At 34.1% G+C, this 24,582-nt stretch overlaps 1 protein-coding gene and 1 non-coding gene across 2 annotated transcripts in view; one reads left to right on the top strand and one right to left on the bottom strand.

Annotated features, from left to right (window-relative positions):
* Nucleotides 1-15,795: 15,795 nt before the first annotated feature.
* The window catches only part of EMC2 (ER membrane protein complex subunit 2), a 52,102-nt gene continuing 43,315 nt past the window's right edge, over nucleotides 15,796-24,582 (bottom strand). The window contains exons 11-12 of the mRNA XM_065895218.1: nucleotides 19,456-19,543; nucleotides 15,796-15,967 (exon numbers count right to left, since the gene is read on the bottom strand). Coding sequence (XP_065751290.1) covers nucleotides 19,457-19,543 — 87 coding nt within the window. The 3' untranslated portion in view covers nucleotides 15,796-15,967; nucleotide 19,456. The remainder of the gene's footprint in view (nucleotides 15,968-19,455; nucleotides 19,544-24,582) is intronic.
* On the top strand, nucleotides 23,176-23,248 carry TRNAR-UCU (transfer RNA arginine (anticodon UCU)). The gene has a single exon. It is a non-coding gene; the product is annotated as a tRNA-Arg (tRNA).

Raw genomic sequence — 24,582 nt, 5'->3', positions numbered from 1 at the left:
GCAAATGCTGTAAGAATGTACAGTGATTATTGGAAATCAGAGGAAGAGCCTCCATACATAGACACTGTCAGTTTATAACTCAGCAAAGCATTACCAGTCATCATGAAGGTATTAATCATTGCTTAGTTTTAAATCATCTGTTTTTGGTCCCTTATTACCTAGTTTATACCCATAATCAGTCATTGGGTGAAGAAAGATAACACAAGAAAATAATAAAATACACATTAATGAGTAAAAACATGATAAATGTGCAAATTTGCCTCAAAATGATCTTCAGACCCATTAGTTCAATCTGTCTGATCAAAATTCTTTAAAAGTGCACCAGTATTTCTTGTACCTCAAAAAGCACTGCTAATAAAATAAATGACTGTTATGATTATATCCAATCTGGCCTTATTTTAACTGGTAATAAAAACCACTATCATCGTGACTTCCCTGGTGGTTGAGAGTCCGCCTGCCGATGCAGGGGACACAGGTTCGTGCCCCGGTCTGGGAAGATCCCACATGCCGTGAAGCGGCTGGGCCCATGGGCCATGGCCGCTGGGACTGCGCGTCCGGAGCCTGTGCCCCACAGCGGGAGAGGCCACAACAGTGAGAGACCCGCATACCGCAAAAAAAAAAAAAACCCCAAAAAACCCACTATCATCAATGCTATATTTGTGAAGACATACTAATAGGTAGCAACATTTTCTCTTATGTCATCATGAGAATAAAATAAAATAATTATGAAAACTTTTTGCTAAATTACTTTGTTACATGCCATAGGAAAATCAGAAAATAATTTTTTAAATTCCTGAGTTGGCAAAATCATATATTATTGTGAAAGAGATCACTCATCCAAAAAGGTTAGGAAATAATTATCTACATCAGTGATTCCCAAAGTATATTCCTCAGAACAGCACTTGTATGGAATTTTTAAATTTTAAGAATAAAGCCTTTAATGTTTTAGAAAAAAAAATGATGCATATTTGGTTCAGAAAGTACACTGAAAAGTGCCAGGAAGAAACTAAAAAATCTACTACTATTCCATCATCCCAAAATAATCATTGCCAACTTTTATTGAACATTCTTACGCACATGTACAGCTTGCAAAGGAGTCCTTCAGAAGGGCAAATATAAATAACTTCAGGAAAAAATGGTGGAATCATGATTATTTTTAAATTTAAATTTTTAAAAAATAAATAGAAGGCAATACTGAAATTCATAAAAATTTAATCTTCACAGAAGATATGGTTACTAAGCAAAAGATCTCTCTAAAGGTAAGAAAAAAAATTATAAAAATCTTTGATGTCACTTTTGAAACTATGTTTTACCTTTAAACCGTCTCCTTACAATAAAAGATTAAACAGATTAACAGTTTTTTCCACTCTAACCTAATTTTTGTTATATTTTCTCTTTAGACTATCAAAGCTTACATTTATATTTTGTTCATTTTTATTTTGTAACAATAATTCCCAGTTGCCTTAGTTCTAGATTTATTTTTAAAATAGAAGTAATAAAGATACTGCATCACAGGTATTTAAGATTAAATGAGAATTACATAGAAATCCCTTATAAATTGTAAAGTGCTAGAGAAATATTTGTTCTAATAATACTTCCCCCCATTCTTTCTCTATACTTACTTCTCTAAACTCTCATCCTAGCAAAAAAGGCCTAGCCACTGTGCCTCTAGAAGGTGGTTTTCTCCTCTCTAATACTGATGCATAAATTGTTACCCCAACCTAGAATGCCAACACTTGATCTAAAACTACCCATCTTTCAGTATCAAGGCCAAGTCTCTCCCCTTCCCTCAAGTTTTTAAAGAACCTTCTGAACTGCAGTGACATCTTCATCTGAAGCTGTACGGCACTAACATATTAAGTCACTAGGCAATAAGAATTACTCACATATTATTCTACTGGACAGTTATTTCCTGTGTACACTAATAGAATTTTCATTCTTATTCACTGTCTTTCAAACTAAATTGTAAGCATCTTGAGGGCAAGATCTAAATATTATATTTTTGTCACCACTCACTTCTGTTTTATGCATAATGGTACCACCAGGGTATCAATTTCGTAAGCTTCCAGAGAACAGGGAATATAATTGTGCAACACAGTTGGGGTAAACACAAAGTTAAAAGTTAACTTAGTAGATATTTAACTAAACTATGCCTCAGAGACTGCCAATGTTTAAAAAATAAAATGAATTACATAAATTAAAATGAACACAATTCACAAATCTAGAAATTATAATGAATATAATTTCATATGCCAACATTAAGGAGTTAACTCTCGGTTGTGTATATTAAGAATCAATGCTAAGAAGGTGTTTCTAGGTTCTTAATATTAAAAAGGTACTTCTTGGGATATCTGAAGATAACCTTTACGAACATCAAATATTACAGATTAATGTGGTAGATGTATATGGGTTTGGAATATTGGCTTGAGATAAATGTACACTAACTCTAAAATATACTAGTTGTTTTTAAAAAGAAATCCTACATATTAATAAGTTCGCTTTTATTTTCTGTTCTGTTTCTCTCATAAAAGTTGAGGAAAATCTTTTTTAATTAGTTCATTTAGATTTTCACTTAGTTTAAGTAAATGAAAGCTTACAAAATGATATTGATGATAATCACAATTTTTCTTTGACCAGGAAAAAATAAGCATCATTCTAATAGCTAATTTCCCATATTAAAATTCTGCTTGAAAAGTGCATGTCAACTGACAAGACATAATATTTTAGTTTTTAACTTTTTGGTTTTAATATTATTATACAAGTTTATTACAATGCAAATATAGTCAATTATAGGTACAGTAACTATGGCACACAACTGCAGTTACGTTTGGTGTTCTTGGAATATATGGGTCCAAGTAATAAGAAGCTACTACTTCATTGCCAAGAAGTCAGGTTTAATTTACTTTCTTTTTTCCTCCCTCTTCAACTGGCTGAAATACAAGTTCCACTGCAAATGCAACAACCAGCAAACACAGATGCCATCATAAATACATAATGCTGCCAAGTAGGAAACCCTACATTGACGAATAACAGAACTCCCTATAGCAACTGGAAGATATTCTGGGCAGCATATTTAAAGTCTTGAAGCTATATTATAAATAAAATGCATGTGTCCCTTGTAACTAAAAAATAAGTTCGTTTTTTTTTTAAACACTGACATTTACTATTACTCAATGGGTAATTTTTCTGTCTGGTTTATATTTTTAGTGGGTTGAGAAATTTTATAAATCTTTCATTCTGAACTTCTGTAATACATAACTGCTATCAGGGAGGCTTTGCTATGCCTTAAATAAAATTTGCCATACTAAATTAAAAAAAAAAAAACCATGAAGAGTTTTCAAACTTTGCTAATTAAATTCATAGTCTGATAAGCTAATTTGACTGTTAAAGTTTAGCAATTGAATGACTCTCCTCACTGACTTCAGTTAGCTTGGAGACAAAATATGATATCAACAAATATTTATAAGCATTCCCTGTGGCAAAAGTATGTGTTAGATAATGTAAGGAAATGAAACTGAAGACAAGACCTCTACTCTGCAGGAATTTTTCCTCTGGATAAGTGTAGAAATCACCTATACAAGGACACAAATAAATCAAAGTGATATTTCATTAGAAAATCTGATCCCTTGTGGGATGTTACAAGAAGCATCGTTTGCCCACAACTGTTTCAAATTTTGAATTCCCAAAGCAAAAATTCCAAGCATTACCTATCAAAAGACACAAAAACTAGAAGAGAAAATGATCTTTTAAAGCAAAGATAAGATAGAGTCTCAGAGATAAGACAGAACTCTCCAAATAGCTTTGGTTTCAAATCTAAAATATTTTGTACTCAATTTCATGATATCTTCCCCCATCACATTCACTATGAAATGTCAATTCTGAGGAGTGACATCACCACGATGGCAAAGTAGCAGGCCTCAGATGCCATCTCCCCGCAAGGATCAACAATTAGACCACTATCCATGAACAAAGCCAGCTCTGGGAGAACTCAGGAGTCCACTTAAGAAACTTTAGCAACACAGTGGAACAAAAACCCTGAGAATAAACACACAAAAAGGATAGGAAGAACAGCTTCATTTTGCCTCCCTCATCTCCCTAGGCCAGGAAGGAACTCCCCAGCTAGAAAGAGTTCCCCTCACTGGGAAAGAGAGAGCAGGGTGTCATCAGCTTCCCCAGCCTTTCAGTTCACTATAAGAAGAATCCACTTCAGTTTCAGCCCACCAAGAGACTGGCGAAGCTGAGACATATAGATACAGCTAGGAATAAGGAAGAAGGGCAAGGGCTACCAGTATCAGCCACACAGTGGAAGTGACCATGATCCCCAGCAAACTCCTCTACAGAAGACCCGAGCAGATTTTGCTACTGAAGAAACCAGCACAACCACAACAGAACCCCTACAGATTTATCTGGCTTGTGCCCCACAGGTTTTCATGTTTACAGATGCCAAATGCCTTAGTATCTCTCCTCACTCCCCACTTCCCTCCCTATCAGAGCCTGGGATCTGCACTGGCATCCCGGCTCTGTGGCTGCATGAGTGCAAAACACAGCCTTAGACCCCCATGGCTGACCCCCAATGCCATGTGCACGCTTGGGGCTAGCTCCTCCAGCTGTGTGCACTTGTACACCTCCAGTTTGATTCCTGTCACTAACCTTTGCTGCATTGAATGCACCCATGGCAAGACCCTGCAGTCACAGGAGTGTATGCTGACAGCCAGGGCCCCACAACTGCCAGTATGCCCAGTTGACCTTGGCATGCGCTGCTTGCCCTGGCTGCTATCACTATGTGTGTACCTGCAACCAGCCCCTATCATTACACAGGAACCTGCAGCTGGCCCCCAGATCCACATACCCCTGACTCCAGCCACCACCACTGGCTTGGTCCCTAGCCACTGGACCTGGAAGCACAGCTGAAGAACCAATAACCCTCGCAGCCACTGAAGATCCCCCACAGTGTTCACCAAGGACCACATAATTTCTGATATTATGTACTCCAGTTGGCCAAGCAATTGAGATGGTACACCCCTCCACAGGACCCAGAGCCACCACATGCACGCACACTTGGTGCCCTGAACCACTAGACCCAGGGTCACATCATGTTCCAGCATGCCCCACACAAGTGAAGGTCTTTTCTCACTGAAGTCAGTCCATAAAGTCTGGCAGAGGGGACTGCTTCTTCTATGCAAGACTACTGGCATCATAAAGAATCCGGTAAATATGATACCACCAAAGGAACACAGTAAATTTTCAGTAAATGATGCCAAAGAAATGGAGATCCAGGAATTGCCCAATAAAGAATTCAAAATAATTGTTATAAAGATTCTCAGACAGTTGTAAGAGAACACAAATAATTACTGAAGTCAGGAAAATAATATAAGAACAAAATAAGAAGTTCAACAAACAGAAAACATGAAAAAGAGCCAAAGAAAAATTTTGGAACTGGAGAACACAATGACTGCACTGAAAAAGTCAATAAGAGCTTTAAGAGCAGATGGCACAAACAAAGCAGAAGAAAGAAATAGTGAGTCCAAACACAGATCATTTGAAATTATCCAGTGAGAAGCAAAAAAAGAGAATGAAAAGGAATGAAGAAAACCTACAGGACTAATGGTAAAAGATTAAGAGAAACAACCTAGGCATAACTGAAGTCCCAGAGGGAGAAAAGAGGGAGAAAGGGGTAGAAAACTTATTTAAAGAAATAATGTCTGAGAATTTCTTAAACCTGGGGACAGACTTGGACATCCAAATTCATTAAGTTAACAGGTCACCCCAAAATTTCAATCCAAAACAATCTTCTCCAAGACACACTATAATAAAACTGTCTAAAATCAAAGAGGGAACTGTAAAAGCAGCCAGAAGGAAAAAATATTTTTCTCTCATAAAAGGGAACCCCCATAAAGTTATCAGTGGACTTCTCAAACCTTGCAGGGTGGGAGAGAGTGAGATGATACCTTCAAAGTGCTAAAAGAAAAAAACTGCCAACCACAAATACTTTACCTGGCAAAGTTGTCCATCAGAAATGAAGGTGAGATAAACACTTTCCTAACAAACAACAGCTGAGGGAGTTAATCACCACTAGATGTGCCTTATAAGAAATGTTGAAAGGAGTTCTTCAACCTGAAATGAAAGGATGATAATTAGTAACATGAAAACATATGAAAATATACAACATACTGGTAACGTTTAGTATACAGTCAGATTCAAAATACTCTAATACTATGATATGGTTGTGTGCTAACCACTTAACTCTACAATAAAGGTTAAAGGGAAAAGTAGTAAATATAGCTATAGTTACTATAATTTGTTAATAGATACACAATATAAAAAGATATAAATTGTGACATCAAAAACATAAAATGAGGGGAGAGGAGTAAAAGGGTAGAGTTTTGTATACAATCAAAGTTAAGTTGTTATCAGCTTAAAACAGACTGCTATATCCATTAAGATGCTCTATGTAAGCCTCAGGATAAATGCAAAACAAAAAACGATACTAGATACACACAACATAAAAAGAAAGGAATCAAGGTATACTGCTATGGAAAATAATCAACTTACAAAGGAAGACAGAAAGGAAGAAATGAACAAAAAAAACTACAAAAGAGCCAGAAAACAATTTAAAAGATGACAGTAGTAAGTCCCTACTATCAATAATTTCTTTAAATGTAAATGGATTAAATCTCCAATCAAAAGGCATAGAGTGACTAAATGAATTTTTAAAAACCCAGACCCAACTATATGATACCTAAAGGAGACACATTTCAACTTCAAGGACACACATAGTCTCAAAGAGAAGGAATGAAAAAATATATATCATGTAAATGAAACCCAAGTGAGAGCAGGGTAGCTATATTTATATCAGACAAAATAGACTTTAAGTCAAAAACTGTAACAGGAAACTAAGGTTATTATATAATGATAAAGGGGTCAATTCATCAAGAGGCTATAACAGTTATAAATATATATGAACTCAACACAGAGTACCTAAATATATTAAGCAAATGCTAACATATGTGAAAGAAATAATAGCCAGCAATACAATAATAGGAGGAGACTTCAATACCTCACTTTCAACAATGGATATATCATGGAGACAGAATATCTATAAGGAAATGTGGAACTTAAACTGTACTCTAAACCAAAAGGACCTAAAAACATATATGGAACATTCCATTCAACAGCAGCAAAATATACATTCTCAAGTGCACGTGGAACATTTTCCAGAATAGATCATATGTTAGGTCACAAAAGTTTCAGCAAATTTAAAACATTGAAACCACACTGAGTATCTTTTTTGATCACAATGATATGAAACTAGAAATCAATAACATGAGAAAGCTGGAAATTTTACAAACACATGGAAATTAAACAATACACTCCTGAAAAACTAATGAGTCAAAGATGAAATCAAAGATAAGTTAGAAAATGTATCAAAACATATGATATTGGAAACACCACATGCCAAAATGTATGGGATGCAGTAAAAGCTATGCAAAAGAAAAGTTCACAGCAATAAATGCTTACATTACAAAAAGAAAGATTTTAAATAAATATCCTAACTTTACACCTCAAGGAACTAGAAAAAGAAAAATAATTAAGCCCAAAGTTAACAGTAGTAAGCAGATAATAAAGATCTGTGCAGAAAACAATGAAATAGAGAATAGGGAAACAATAGAAAAATAAATCAGTGAAACTAAGAGTTGGCTTTGTAAAAAGATAAAATTCACAAATTTTAGCTAGGTTTTCCAAGAAAAAAGAAGAGTGGACTTAAATAAATAAAATTATAAATGAAAGAGGAGACATTACTACTGATACCAAAGAAATACAAAGGGTCCTAAGAAACTACTATGAACAATCATACACCAACAATTGGACAACCCAAAAGAAATGGACAAATTCCTAGAAACATACAACCTACCAAAACTAAATTGGGAACAAACAGAAAATCTGAACAGACCAAATACTAGTCAGGAGATTAAATCAGTAATCAAAAATCTCCTAACGAAGAAAAGCTCAGGAACTAATGACTTTACTGGTGAATTCTACCAAACATTTAAAGAATAATTAATGCCAACTTTTCTCAAACTATTCCCAAAAACGGAAGAGGAGAAAACACTCCCAAACTTATTTTAGAAGGCCAGCATTATCCTGATACCAAGTCAGATAAGAACAAATAAATTCAGTAAAATCTTTATATGAAAATCAGTTGTTTCTATACACTATCAATGAACTATCTTAATAAGAAATAAAGATAACAATCCCATTTACAATGGCATCAAAAATAATAAAATACTTAGGAATAAATTTAACCAAGAAAGTGAAAGATTTGTACACTGAAAATTATAAGACATTGATGAAAAAAATTAAAGATACAAATAAATGGGAGATATTCCATGTTTATGTATCAGAACACTTAATATTGTTAAAATGTCTATACTACCCAAAGCCATCTATAGATTCAGTGTAATCCCTATGAAAATTCCAATGAAAATTTTTACAGAAACAAAAAACAATCCTAAAATTCCTATCGAACCACAAAAGACCCTGATTAATCAAATCAATCTTGAGAAAGAACAAAGCTGGAAGCATAACATGTCCTGATTCCAAACTATATCACAAAGCTGTAGTAATGAAAACAGTATGGCACTGGCATAAAAACAGACACATAGACCAATAAATCAGAATAGAGAGCTCTCGGAAATAAATCCACGCACAAAAGCTGAACAAATATTTGACAAGGAACCAAGAATACTCAATGGGGAAAGAATAGTTTCTTCAATAAATGATGCTGGGGAAACTGGATATCCACATGCAAAGAATGAAACTGGATGCCTATCTTACACTTCTCACAAAAATTACCTTGAAATGGACTAAGGCCTTAAACACAGGAAATACCTAGAAGAAAACACTGAAAAAGCTCCTTGGCATCAGTCTTGGCAATAATTTTTTGGATATGACACCAAAAACACAAGCAACTAAAGCAAAAATCAACAAGTAAGACTATATCAAACTAAAAAACTTCTGCACAGCAAAAGAAACAATCAACAAAATGAAAAGGCAACCTAAGAAATATAAGGAACTCACACACAGTGGCCACCAAGTTTAAGAGTGCTCAGTATCAATAGTCAACAGGGAAATGCAAATCAAAACCACAATAAGATACCACCTCACACCTGTTAGAATGTCTATCATTAGAAAGACCAGAGATAACACATGCTGGAGAGGATGTGGAGAAATAGGAACCCTGGTACACTGTTGGTGGGAAATGTAAATTGAAACAGTCAATGGAAAACAGTGTGGAGATTCCTTTAAAAAATTAAAAACAGAACTACCATATGACCCAGCAATCCCACTTCTGAATATATATCTAAAGGAAATGAAATTACTACCTTGAAAAGATATCTGCACTCCCATGTTCAGTGCAGCATTATTCATAATAGCCAGGACATGGAAACAATCCAAGTGTCCATCAATGAATGAATAAAGAAAATGTATATATATATATATGCAATGGAATATATATATATATATATATATATATGTAATGGAATATAATTCAGCCATAAAAAAGAAGGAAGTCCTGCCATTTGTGACAAGATGGATGGCTTTTGAGGGCATTAAGCTAAGTGAAATAAGTCAGAGAAAGACAAATACCATATGATCTCACTATATGTGGAATCTAAAAACGTCAAACTCATAGAAACAGAGAATAGATTGATGGCTATCAGAGGCTGGAGATCAGAAGAAACGGTGAGATGCTGGACAAAGGGCACAAACTTTTAATTCTAAAATTAGTAATTTCTGGGGATCTAATGTATAGTGTGAATTATAGTTAACAATACCGTATTGCATACTTGAAGGTTGCTGTGAGAGTAAATCTTAAGTGCTCTCACTGTAACAACAACAAAATAGTAATTATGAGGTTAAGGATGCGTTACTTAACCTTATTGTGGTAAATAATTTGCAATACATAAGTGTATCTGATCATTACTTTGTACATCTTAAACTTACACAACGTTATATGTCATTTATATTTCAATAAAGTTGGGGGAAAAAAAGTCAATGATTTTTAACATTGCCTAGTATACTGTGTGTGTACTTACGTATATATCCAAAACTCATTATTTATATTATCTCTCAAATATTCCCATAGTTATTTTAGTTGGTAATAACATGTTAAGATTACCTAATGTCATTGAATCAGGTTTCAAAAATTATAACTCCTGAACTTGATTTGTTAACCATCTCGAGAGGGCACATTGTGTAAATTGCTTAATCTGGAACTATTGAAAAAGAGTCTATTTTATATACAGTAATATTAAGAAAGTCACATCAAAACAGAAAATATATGAAAAATTCCACATTATAATATTATCTTGATTTTGATTAAAATGTGCCTACTTTTTGTAGTTTAGAATAAAACCAGCCCAGCAGTTTTTATACTTTAAAAACTATAAAATTTACTCTAGGTGGCGTACTTCTATAAGATTGTAGAAGGAAAAGAATACAATTGAAAATCATTTTTTGTTACTTCTAATCAATGACTGTTAATTCAAAAACTAGTCTAATGATATTTGAGATTTGTTAATAGAAAATTAAGTTGCTAAGCTAAATTGAGATATAATTAACAGAAAATACTGTATTATGATTCTCTTTAGACTAGTAAATATTGTCTTGTGGGAAAAACTTCAGAGAAATCACACGCAGAAAAATGAAATATTTAGCAGTAACTCCCACCCCATGGGGAAAAAATATTGTATTTAACTATTTTTACATCTTTAAAACTTGTTTTTTAGAACTCCCTCTCATTCTAATATTCATTAAGATTGCATTTGTGCAAGCATCAGAGTTCTGACTCTTGGGTGCCATTTGTGATGCAACAATTTGTGATGCAAACATTTGCACCATGTCTATTTCCCAAAAGCCATTAGTTTTTTAAAATCAGCATATATATCATGTTACTTGAAGCTCTTTTTAGCAAGACAATTTTCTACAATTGTTTTTATCTGGAACCACACAACTTTGATTCCCCTCACAAGAACTGTAGTCATATTTATTCCCGTATTTTTAAAAGTCAGACTGGGGGGGGACATTGGGGAATTATCAACCAGTGGAGCTGTGTTGTCTCCAGTTCTCTCTGTCATACTGAGTATGACACGTAAACCAGTATAGTGAAACTGGATCCAAAATCAGCTGTCATTTGAGGCCAACTCTTGAAACCACTCTACAGTTACCACTCTGGAGAGCTTCAAATTGATTTTAAATTGATGTGATATTTTGGTACACATTGTTACCTAGAGTTTTTAAAGAACATGCTTTTTGATAAACTTCAACTTTTTGGGTCATTCATCTGATACAATCACATTTTCACATAATTCGTATCCACGTTTTCATGTAATATTTAAGTTGCCTAAAAAGGAACTGAATTTGCAATTAGGGATTCTTTAGTAGTGTATCTCTCAAGTTTGTTAGGCATAAACTCAGGTTTCCTCGAAGTTACTGTCCATTCACTGTTTGGAAATGTTCATGATTACTTGGACATCTGCAAGTACATATTTCCTTATTAGTGACTTATTTGCCAAATTAATGTCTCTAAGTTTGTTTTGCTGGCAGCAGTTTGTTGAGATAGAGGAATTTTTCCAGGACTTAGACTTGAAAATGAGCTGTGCATTCTTATAATGTTTGTGTTTTTATGTTAAATAGTAGAGATGCAATTGACCTTATTGAAATTCGGTCATTTGTGGATTAAATGGTCTGTTGCAATGTTTCTAATTTAACTTTGGGCATCAAGATCTTTCTAATTATTAATTATATTTTTATGCTAAGAAACTAAGTATAGAAGACTTGATTTATTCTTGCTTTCTACTATGTCTACTGTAATGCAAAGTTCATACCTTCTACACCTCATTATGATTATTAAATTGGGTGCAAAAATAAATACAAATATATAACTGGAGAGAGATGAGTATATGAACGTGTGTGTGTGTGTGTGTGTGTGTGTGTGTGTGTAGCTTCGATGCTAAAAACTGGAATGACAATAGTGGGCAAAAACAGATATGGTCTCTGACCTCACGTAATTAAAGAATCTACAGCAGGGGGGTGGGGTGGGAATCACCTGAAAATGATTAATATGATAAGTGCTTCAAATGAAAGGTATGTGATAATATAAAAGTATATGAAAAACCATTTTTCAGAGAAGCTAAACATTTGACATTTCCAAGTTGTTTTGCATAATCATCAGCACAGAGTTGTTTTATTTTAGCCATTCTAATAGGTTTTCAGTGGTATCTCATTATAGGTGCAATTTGCACTTCCCTAATAATAGCTAATTATGTTGAACATCTTTTCATGTGCCACCACTACAGCCTCTTTGTTGAAATGTCTGTTCAAGTCTTCTGCCTATTTTCTAATTGGATTGTTTTCTATTAAATCTTGAAAGTTCTTTATATATTCTGGACACAAGTCCTTTATTGAATATGTTTGCAAGTATTTTCTGTCCATGGCTTGTCTTTCCACTTCTTTAACAGGGTCTTTCTCAGAACAAAAAAAATTTTTTACAGAGTTCAATTTATTCATATTTTTAAATAAAGATTACATCTTGTCACCTGAAGAATTTTGGCCTAACCCTAGGTCAAAGGGGTTTCTTCATGTTTTTTTCCTAAAAATTTTAGTTTTACACAATGCATTAAGATCCATGACCCATTCTGAATATTTTTTTAAGGTGTGAGGTCTAGGTTTAGGGTTTCTTTGGCTATAGATTCCCAACTGTTCCAACACCATTTGTTGAATATTCAATCGTCCCAGCACAATTCCTCCACTGAATCAATTAGTTTGCCAAACTGGTGTGAGTCTATTCTGGACTCTATATTCTGTTCCATGTTCTATGTGTCTATCACTCTGGCAAAACCACACAATCAGTAACAATACCATACTTTCCTGACTGCTGTAGTAGCTACATAGTAAGTCTTGGTATCTTGCAGTCTAATTCCTTCAACTTTATCTTCATTCTCAAAATTGTGTATGCTATTCTTGTTCCTCTACCTTTTCATATAAATTTTAGAAAGTCTATCTACAAAGAATCCTTCAGGATAGAAATTGTATTAAACCCACAGATCATTTGGAGTACAACTGATGTCTTTACTATGTTGCCTCCCAATCCATGAATATGGTATGTCTCTCCATTTATTGAGCTCTTCTTTCATTAGCATTTGTAGTTTCCAGCAAACATATCCCACAGATTTTCTTAAATTTATACTTAATATTGTATTTTTTAGCAACTTGTAAGTGAAAATGTCTTCATTGCTAGCATATAAAATTTTTGTTGACCTTGTATTATTCTGTGATCTTGCTAAACTCACTTATTAGTTCCAAGATGTTCTTGGAGACTTCCTGGGATTTTACATGTTGACCATCAGGTTATCTGTAAACAGAGACAGTTTTACTTCTTCCTTTCCAATCCGTATGCTTTTTATTCCTTTATCTTACTGCACCAGCTAAGTCATCAAGTACTATAACAAACAGATGTGGTAAGTGCATATCCTTGTCTTCTTCCCATCTTAATGTATTTAGTCTTTCATTGAGTAGCATGCTAGGCACAAGTTTTGTAGATGCTTTTTATCAAATTGAGGTAGTTTCCTTCTATTGCTGAGTTGTTTTTTTCGTCATAAATGGGTATTGAATTTTTTCAAATGCTTTCTTCAGATCAGTTGACATGCTCATGTACTTTTTCTTTTTTCTTCTTAATATGATAAATTACATTGACCAATTTTCAAATATTAAAGCAAGAGTCTTGCGTATCTGGAATAAAGCCCACTTCATTGTGTAAACAACTCAAATGTCTTTCCATGGTGAATGCATTACCAAACTGTGATACCTCTAAACAATGGAATATTATTTAGCAATACAAAGGAACAAATTATTGACACATACAACAACACTCATAGAGCTAAAGGGCAACATGTTGAGTTAAAGTCAGTCTCAAAAGGTTACAAATTGTATGACTCCACTGATATAACATTTTTACAGTGAGAAAATTATAGCAACAGAGAAACAAATCAGTGGACAGTAGGCATTAGATGAGGATGTAACATGTAACCTAATAAGGAGCAGCAAGAAGTTCCTTTGTGGGGCTTCCCTGGTGGCGCAGTGGTTGAGAATCTGCCTGCCAATGCAGTGGACATGGGTTCGAGCCCTGGTCTGGGAAGATCCCACATGCCATGGAGCAACTGGGCCCGTGAGCCACAACTACTGAGCCTGTGCGTCTGGAGCCTGTGCTCCGCAACAAGAGAGGCCACGACAGTGAGAGGCCCGCGCACCGCGATGAAGAGTGGCCCCCACTCGCCACAACTAGAGAAAGCCCTCCCACAGAAACAAAGACCCAACACAGCCAAAAATAAATTATTTAAAAAAAAAAAAAAAGAAGTTCCTTTGTGATATACATTCTATATCCTGATTGTGGTGATGGTAAAATGAATCTACATATGTAACACTTCATAAACAGAAAAGTAAAAAAAGGCATGTAAAAATTGTGAAATCTGAATACAGTCTGTACCTGAGTTAATAATACTGCTGCAATGTCAATTTCCTGGTTTAACAATGTACTAAGGTTACATAATAGGGAGAAGCTTACAGTACATGGGAATTCTCTGTATTGCTTTTGCAACTTCTTGTGAGTCTTAAAGTATTTTAAAATAAGACACTGTCTTTAAAATACAGTAGGAAAAAAAAAAGAGGGGTGTGACCTCTGAAAGATGAGTTAAGGAAGGCTTTGTTTTATAGAGAGGGAAAAACAAGTACCAAGTTTGTAGAAGGAAGCATAACAAGGCCATTGAATTTAAGCGTAGCTAAATTCAGAAACAAAGGGGAAGAGTAGAGGACGACAGTTTACAATTAAGAAAATCTGAATCTTCCTTCCTGGTTCTGACAGCATACAGAACCTCAAAGGTCATATTTAAGGCAACAAATGGGAAACAACTGAAGAGTTTTAAAGAGGGGGAGGGTAAAAAGGCATTATTAGTGATGTTTTGTCACATTCTAATTGTAGTGAAGAATGGAGCAGGGGAAGTGAAGAAGCTCTCTAGCCACTGTTGTAGTCTAGGAGTCGGTAATGGTAGCTTGGTGTATGGTGGTGGCAATAGAAATGGAGAAGAGTAGATAGATTTGAGGTGTATCATAGAGCATAAAATTGATGGAAAATGGTCATGACTTAAAAGACTGAACACGTCCATTAGATTTGTGACATGGAACTAAACTATTTCAAAGGAACAATGCAAGGGGTGAAGGGAATGCCAGACTGGAGCAATTTAAAGAATGGGAAAACAGACATGAGTTTAGACAAGTGAGGAAATTTGGCTGTAAAAAGAGAAAACTGGGTAGTGGCTGGAGTGGGACTGTGGAAATGAAGGAAGATGTTTTAAAAAGTGGTAGCAAACTGAGCATATTTTAGCGTTAATAGGAAGAATCTAGTTGAAATAAAAAAGAAGAGGTAATGAAGAAAAAAATAGTTTAAGGACAAATGTGAAGAAAAGACGAAGTTTTGGGAAGTCAGGAAGGGAGTGTGGCAAATTCACGAAGCTAAAGTATGGCTAAAGCATAAAAAATGAGGAAGACAGTGGTGGGAAATAGCTCAGAAAAGGGTAGGGCCAATTTCTTTTACTCTAAGAGGAAAAGAGGTGAATTTGGGCACAAGAATGTCATACTGGATATGTTTTTATCTCATGACTTCTCTTTTTCTCTGTGAAACAGTAAGAGAGCCTTGTTAGTTAACTAGGGCTGCCTTAATAAAGTACACAGAGGACTGGGTGTCTTAAAACAACAGAAATTTATTTCATCACAGTTCTAAAGGCCAGAAGTCCAAGATCAAGGTGTCAGCAGGGTTGATTTCTTCTGAGGAAACTCTCCTTATCTTGTAGATGCACATCTTGTCTTCGTCTTCTCATGGTCCTTCCACTGTATGTCTGTGTCCTAATCTCTCCTTATAAAGATATCAATCATATTGAATTAGGGCTCACCAATATGACCTAATTTTACTTAATGACCACTTTAAAGACTCAATCTCCAGATAAAGTCACATTCAGAGGCACCAGGGCTTAGAACTTCAAATATGAAATTTTGGGGAAGACACAATTCAGCCTATAAAAGAGGTTACTTGCCAAGAATGAGAAGAGAGATAGGATAAATTACAGGTTCAAAGTGAAAGAGGTTTGAAATAGTTCCAAATAGTTTGAAATACTTCTCACATTAACTATAAATGAAGTAACATCTTTAATGGGTAATTCTGTTTAAATTCAATTTAATTAAAAATGAAATTCTGACTTCATTATTCCATTAAAAAATTCTTTTACAAGCCAGAAAATCTGAATTCTAGTCCTTGCTCTGCTAACAAGCAATGTCCTTTAGATATATCTGGCTCTCATTTTTGTCAAGGAACAACCTATCAGAGACTAGATATATGCCTTAGAATATGCTAGAAGGAGCACTGACTTGGGAACGCCTGACATCCTGGTCCAATTACCTGCTCTGTCACAGAAGAGCTTAATTTCTCAGAACCTCACTTCCTCATCCTAAAATGCAGAACAACTAAATCTCTCTAAAGTCCCTCCTACACTCCTACTATAGTTCTTTGAATTTAAATGTTACTTTGAGGATAAAGGGATTATAGCATTAAAGAAAAAAAATTCTTCTAAATATTTGATAATAAAAATTGTATGCTTCCAACATATTGAAACACTGATTTTCCATTTCAACTTTTTCTACTTCCTCCTCTGTTCCCAAGTCAATATTATCCTCATGATTAAAGACATTCTAAATATGCCTTTTTCTCACCTCTGTTGGCTTAAATACTAGGTGCTGAGTTGGAACAAGATACTACTTCTTTTGTTACATGTAATTATCTACTTAATTTTAAATCATTAAATTATAAAATAGCATCCCTAGCATGTCTAAGATAAGAGTTTTGCATCTTAAAAAAAAAAAAGCTGAATGATGGATATATTAGTCAGAAACATATATGGCTAAAGTAACAAAAAATAAAACAATGGCTTAACAATCAAGAGTTTGTTTTTCTCATGTAGTTAGTGCAGAAGCTGGCAATTGCTCTTGTTGGTTCAAGAGTTCAGCCAATCAGGGACCCAGGCTCCCAGTAATCTTTCTACAGAACCATCTCTGAAATACAGCTTTAATTCTCATATTTGCTATTTCATGCTTGTAAGATGGCTATTATACCTCCAGGCTTGTTGTCGGCATTCATGGCCAGAAGAGGCTAAAAAGCCTCAGCTCACAAAACTTGTGACTTTTTAATTTGAAAGAAAGGCCCTTCCCCACAGCTTCTGTTCATTTCATTAGCCCTAATTAGGCCACATGCCCAGATTTTGGATATCTGCACTTTCAAATATGGCGGCCATGAATCACATGCAGCTATTAAAATTAAAATTAAATTAAAAATTCCATTTCTCGGTTGTCCTGGCTACATTTCAAGTGCTTAATAGCCACATACAGCTAGTGGCTACCACATTAGGTAGCACAAATATGGAATATTTCCTTCAATGCAAAAAGTTCTGCCTTGGCATATCACGGACCATATGGAATGAAACCACTTCTCTTTCAGATCAATCATGATACTTCCCACAGGGATCTGTGCTCCTATCTGAACAACATAGGATACTGTTAACACGGAAGGAGGTAAAAGCAGTTGGGTGGGCAACTGTCTGCCACAATGAGATTATCACCATATGTAATTGAATTTTATAAATTATTGCACATTAACAATGTACTTAATAAATAAAAAATTCCTGGCAAGGAGGTATTAAAATTAGAAAAAATATAGTGAAACTAAAGGCTGACAGTTATAAGGGACACTAAATTACTTATTACAAAAATATTGCTAAAGTAAACACTACTCTAGTGACTCATGGGAGGAGATTAAAGGGAAGAAAGGTAGTGGAATAATATGTGGGCACTATTTTCTTTATAGCAAACAAATCTGAAATGTCTGATTGTGTTGAAAATGGTCACTAAATTCATGGGCAAAAACAGTGTATCTTGTGATAACAATTATTAATTTATAAGAATAGTCTTCATATGGGAAGAGTTATTTCACATCTGCCCATTACTCAGGGCAAAATAAAATGAAAAAAACTGCAAAATGAAAGAATTAGACTAGATGTGGAGAATAATTTACTAACAGAATAACTGAAAAGGTTAAAAAGCTGATACTGACAATAGTTTTCTTCCTTAAGACTTCCAGGTTGTCAATTCTTCCATGATCTCCAATTTGTGCAAATAAAGCAATAACAAGCATGCCGGAGTCTCTGTATTATGTTGGTAATTAATTAATTAAAATTTATATATGTATTTCTGTATGTAATATATAAGTTATGTATATAAATTACAAACTAATATTAACAATATTTGCCCTGAATGAACAACTGCCTATTTTAAAAACTGATTTGTGTCTGAATAAAGTGGTTAACTCTCAAAGTTCTTTCTATTCTATTGTGAAACATGCAAAATACTGCTAAAGGTAGTGTAATGGTTGTTCACTATGAAAAGAGAAAAAAAGGAAGAAGAAATTCTAATTATTATTACTGAGGAGTAATGAGATATGAGAACTGTAAAAAATTTCCTTCTAAAGATAGTTTATTCTTATTTTTCCCTAAAGTAAAAATAACTAAGCCACTGAAACCCCTTTATCCCTATTATCTATGCTCTCTAAAAATTATGCCTTTTACATAGAGTTGAAAGTTGGATAAATATTATTTTCATAAGCGTTAAATTTGAATATCATAACATACATGAACCTTAAACCATTTTATAGGTAAAAAAAAATCTGTTATGTCCCATAGCAAAACAAAATTTTATAAAAAGATAGTGCTGAACTTTGGAGAATGATATATATTTTAATCAAGATTTATCAGAATAACATTACAGCATATAAAATAATAGCCCACTGGAATACAGAGCGAAACCCAACCTGACGCTATAAAAAGAATGAAAATAATTTGCCAGCATTTTGCTTCTGTCACCTATATATGCTATGTATTTCCTATCACAAATAAAAAGGAGTTAACTAGAAATCGAGTTCTAAAACAATATAGTCACTCACTATTTGACTATAACAAAAAGAATCTAGAATTTTCATATGCAAGTTTAATAAATCATCAGTTTATTTAACAAGGTTATTTCTATATCAGATTGTGGTTTAAAAGCAGTTATATATGTATGATATGGAAAGAATGATGTACAATCAGTAAGAATCTTGTCAAATCTCTCTTCCATCGGCTTTCCCCATCTTCCTGCTTAGCAATAAATGGCATTTTTAGGTTTATATTATCACATTCTTTACAACTGCCTTCTTAGCAGAAAATCAGTATATAAATAGCACTGGGCATCTAGTAAATAGGTCACAAACCAGTGAGCTCAATTTTACAGTTGTGAAATGTAATGTGAAAGAGTTTTTGAAACCTTAAGACTGGGTGATCTGCAGTGTTTCCAGCATGTCTTCGACTGCCTTGAGAGAGTATTTGGTTTCCTTCTTACTTCGACCTGCAAACTAATTTTTAGAAAATGCAATTAGGCTCAATTTCAGTGGCAGGTTCAAAATCACAGTCTTACTTTCAAATTGTTAGAGAGTTAACATTATCTATTTTATCACTAGCATGAAATCAGATATGTTCTTTTTCTTCAATAAAAAACAAAATTTGGGTTTTAAGGACATTTTCATTAAGGTTTCATCTTCAACTGACGTATATAAAAATTTCCATGTGAAATTGGCCAGTTTAAATGTTTAAGTAGTATGATAACCTATAAAAACATTAATATGATTTTCAAACTGTACTCCCTCTTCAGACCAGAAAAGCTTTATGAAATAAAAAGCATAATTTAGAAATGAAATTTAGCTTATATTTATTAGGAATGTGGACTACTTGTGTGGCCCTCTAATCAACTTTTTACAATTTCAAACAAAGGTAAAATACAAACGTAAAGAAGTGTTATCAAACATTTTAGAGTTGCAAGAATTCTCCAAAACTACTTAGAGTGGGCTGCAATTTTTAAAAATTTCCCAGATTTATTAGTTGACTAGATAATATCATGTTTCTGCAGCAAAAACCTATCAAATAAAACTCTATGCTACATATTAAAGTAAACGTTTTAAAATATGCATTTTTAGTTTATTAAGTCATAATTTATTTTATAATACCAATTTGGGATTGGATTTTACAATAAAAACAAAACATAGTGCATTAAATACTATCTTTGTACATTTAAAAGCAAATTCATGTGTATTAAATTCAATATAGTGCATGGTAACTGTTGAATACCCCATGCTGATTTCAAAATGAGTTTTCTAACTAGACTGCCAATTCCCATCATTTATCAGTTTGACTTAACACTACAGATTTACTAGATAAGTATATATTCCTTGTTAAGGAAGGGGAAGGTTTATTATAACTATATTACCTGTTTTTCCCCTGGTTAAAGTATTAACATTTTCTATTAGCAACATACAGTATTTTCAAGTTAACATCTAAGCACTCAGTATACTTTCAAGTGACTGATCTTTCCTTCAAATATCAATGCTGTCTTAGGTACTTAGTACTTGATTTATGATGTGTTCCTTCTCTTTTGTAATTAACTTAATTTGGCAAACTTCTTGTGACCTGTTGAGAAAGATTAAGTGATCAAGCACAGGTAACATCGTAGAAGCAATAGGCTTCAGGAATTGGTAACCTGCCTCTGACCTCTCTGGCTGCAGCTTAACATTATGATTCTCCTATTTCCTAAACCATTAGCTTCTGTGGTTGAATCTTGATTTGATAGAGTAACTAAAGGGGATTTCTAGAGGAAATGCCAGGGAAAGAGAAAAAGCTTCTTGTAAGAATCAAGATCACTTTGCCTTTCATAAGACATTATTAATTTAAGGAATTCAAATGCTGAATATACAGGCCATAATTTAAAAATATGGCAATAGCAACACCACATTTAAAACTCTGCCCTTTCATAATTTCCCTTGGTGAGTAAAGGATGTGTGGAGTGTGCTTATTACTCCTATTACCCAGTTGATAGAGTCACTTTCACAAGGACTTACCAAGAACAGAAAGCCTTTTCTTTTACCACTGCCTACCCAAAGTAAACAGGAATTGTCCTAATCAGATACTTAAAGGTCTAATTCTAAGAAAAAGCTTTTGATGGGTTGGGGGAAGGGGTACAACATAGGACACCTAATTTTTTAAATGGAAAATAAAAATGAAAAATTTGTGTAGCGCTGAAGTCATAGTATTTTAAAATATAGCATTTTTCTTGATTTGTATTTAAATGTAATAAAAGTAATAATAAATACAAATTTGTGATTTTTAAAATTAGCTAATTTTAGAAAACCACCTAAGATTGTGTATCAACACTACTGACAACCAGTGCAATTTAGAATAAACCAAACGAACTTGTGTCAAAACAAATAAAAAGAAAGTTGGAAATATAAATCTATCACTTCAAATTTTACCTGACATGCAATTATTTTGTCTATTCTAGAATTATATGGCAATTTAACTGATTAAGCCAGAATCCTATTTTTCCCTCAAATCATGATTTAATTTTCTATTTCCCAAAAGGATAGTAACAGAATCACCTCTGCAATCACAAATAACATATGGATCACTAGCACAGACGAATTTAACAGAGTACCAAAGAAGCATTTATCTGGAAAATTACTGTGAGTAGGTTCACATTAAAGTTTTTCATGAGCATTAATCAAACTTGCCTGCCTCTACTGAACATGCTAAACCAATTACCTAACTGAAAAGCAAGTAGTAGCCATATTTTGTTTCATTAAGTAGAAACAAAGACAGAAAGCAGTTCTTAAAATCTCATTTTCTCTAATTTTTAAATGCCTAGAAAAACATTACAATAAGGAATACTTACTATACACTTTATACTTGTTTATATGCCTAGACATATAAAGTTCTCAATTAGATCCCAGAGATTTATTACTAAAATGTCAGTCTCTGAAAATTATACTTTTCCACATTAATCACAAATTCTGCATTATTTTTCACACAGATTTTGCTTAAGTAAACTTTTTTCATAATTTCCTGATGGATCTTAAAGAAAACTAACCAGAAAACCACTCAAATAATAAAAAATTGCTTATCAAATTCAAAGGTCAATGATTTACCCATTGTGATAACTGGAGTAAGTTGGGTTAAAATTCACAAATTTACAGTTTGTGGAAAATAATATGGGTGGACAAAGTAATAAGATAAATAAAATGGAGAAGTGGATTGATGAGTCTCAGAAACATGCTGAGTGAAAGAAGCAATGCACAAAAGGGTACATAATCTATGATCTCATTTATATATAAAGTTCTAGTACAGGCAAAACTAATTTATAGTGATGAAAATCAAATCAGTGCTAGTCTGCAGTGTGGAATGGGGCTGACTACAAAGTGGCAGAGGTGACCTTTCTGGGCTGATGGAAACTGTATGTCTTGAATGGGATAGTGGTGAGAGAGGAGTATACATTTGTCAAAACTCAACTATACACTTAAAATGTGTGCATGTTATTGTATGTAAACTATACCTCAATAAAGTGGATAAAAAGAAAAATAAACAAAAACAGAAGGATGGAACTATGGAGTTATACAAAAGTGTAATAAACTGCCAAATGACCACATATTTCTCTTCCGATTGAGAGGTGAAATATTATATCCCCTGTATCTGGGTTCACCATGTGACTTGTTTTGCTCAATGGAATATTAGCCATATGTGACATAACCGGAGGCTCTGGAGTTTGCCTGTTTGCTGCTCCTGGAACCCTGAAACCATCATGTGAATAAGTCCAAGTTAGCTTGCCAAATGGGAAATACAAGGCCCAGCACCCCCAGCTGACAGAGAGCCAACCATCAGACATTTAAGTGAGGCCATCAACCACTAGCATAGAGGGGAAAAGAAAATAAGTCCACTATAGACCTGTAGAATTACTCAACTGAGCACAAGCCTACATGATACCTACAGATTCATAAGCAAATAAGTCGTTATTTTAAACCACTATGTTAGCAAAAGGCAATAGATACAAATATTTATGAAATCTGATTCACATGAAGAAAATCACCAACTTCTGTAGAAAAAGAATAGAGATGAAAATTTCAAAAGCAACAAAAGATTTTATTTAAAACCCGTTACGGGGACTTCCCTGGTGGTCCAGTGGTTAAGACTCTGTGCTTCTATTGCAGGTGGCACAGGTTCGATCCCTGGTTAGGGAACTAAGATCCTGCATGCCGCGCAGAGCAGCCAAACAAAAACAAAAATAAACAAAAAAAAATGTTACTAGTGTCTAGAGGCAAAAACAAATTTTGCATGATGGGTGATTCCTAATTGAGAGGTATTTTAGGCTGCTATACAGAAACCTGACATTATCAACTGAGAGATGTTATATTTTTGGAGTGGTATCCAAGATGACAGAAACTTACAAAAATTCCTTATACTATCCTTTCCCTTAGAGTCAAGAAAAGGCAAATCATACCGTCAGGAAAGATGTGTAAAACATCACTGGGTACTATGGAGTTTATGGTGCCAAAGTCAAAGACTGAAGAGCACAGATGATATTCTCAGAGCTCTTTCCAAAAACACTAAGACTTTACAAAATAAGTCTATGAAAAGAGAATGGATCTAATAAGACAATTTTTAAAAATTTGTTTAAAGAGAATGGCAGGGAGGGAAAATATTACTAACGAATAGGGTTTGGATATATGAACAATGACTTAAAATATCGAAATGATGGATTCATGTCTAATGGTAAAGTGCATCTCATATGGCAGGGAAGGGCATGCTTGCCTGGTCTTGCATTACTGAAGAGACAGTGAAACCGAGGAAAAACAAACAAACAAACAAAATGAAACTCTAAATTGAGTTACTATGGAGAGCTTTGGGTCTGAAATGAAAAGGGAAACAAGTGAGGGTAGGATATCACTTGTTCACATGAGAAAATAACTAAGAAGGGAGTTGGAAACTATAATTACACTTTTAGAAACATTTATACCTGACATCTCTTTATAAAGGCAGTATATTGTGGCCATTAAGAGCACCAAACTTGGAGTCAGGCTGCCTAGGTTTGAAAATCGCTCCTGTTAATAACCAGTTATATCACCTTGGAGAAAGTTATTTAATCTTTCATGCCTTAATTTCCTCATTTGTAAAACAGGAAAAGTACCTACCTTATAATAAATTTTGTTTGCTATTATAACTGTTATTGTTGTTACTGCTATTGTAATTGCAATAAAAATAGCAGACATAATAAAGTGAACTTACAGCATGCAATTAGTAAACACAATATAAGGTGTATTACTGTGATATGGTAAAAAGTATGTATCAACTCCTTTAATACTCAGAAAACTTTTATTATGTCCATCTTGCAAATGAAAAGTTAGGCCCAGAGATGGTATGTAATTTGTCCATGGCCACATGTCAGAGCCAAACTTGGAAGCCAGACGATACAGCTCGCGCATCTGTGTTCTCTCTCAACTATTATAAGGTAGCAGCTTCCAGAGAATGGGACTCATGACAGAATACAGAGAAAGAAACACTGGAAAGCTATGCA

Source organism: Phocoena phocoena, chromosome 17, assembly GCF_963924675.1.
Source record: "Phocoena phocoena chromosome 17, mPhoPho1.1, whole genome shotgun sequence".
Classification (NCBI taxonomy): domain Eukaryota; kingdom Metazoa; phylum Chordata; class Mammalia; order Artiodactyla; family Phocoenidae; genus Phocoena; species Phocoena phocoena.
The sequence above is the reverse complement of the archived record's forward strand: the minus strand, read 5'-3'. Positions and strand labels throughout refer to the sequence as shown.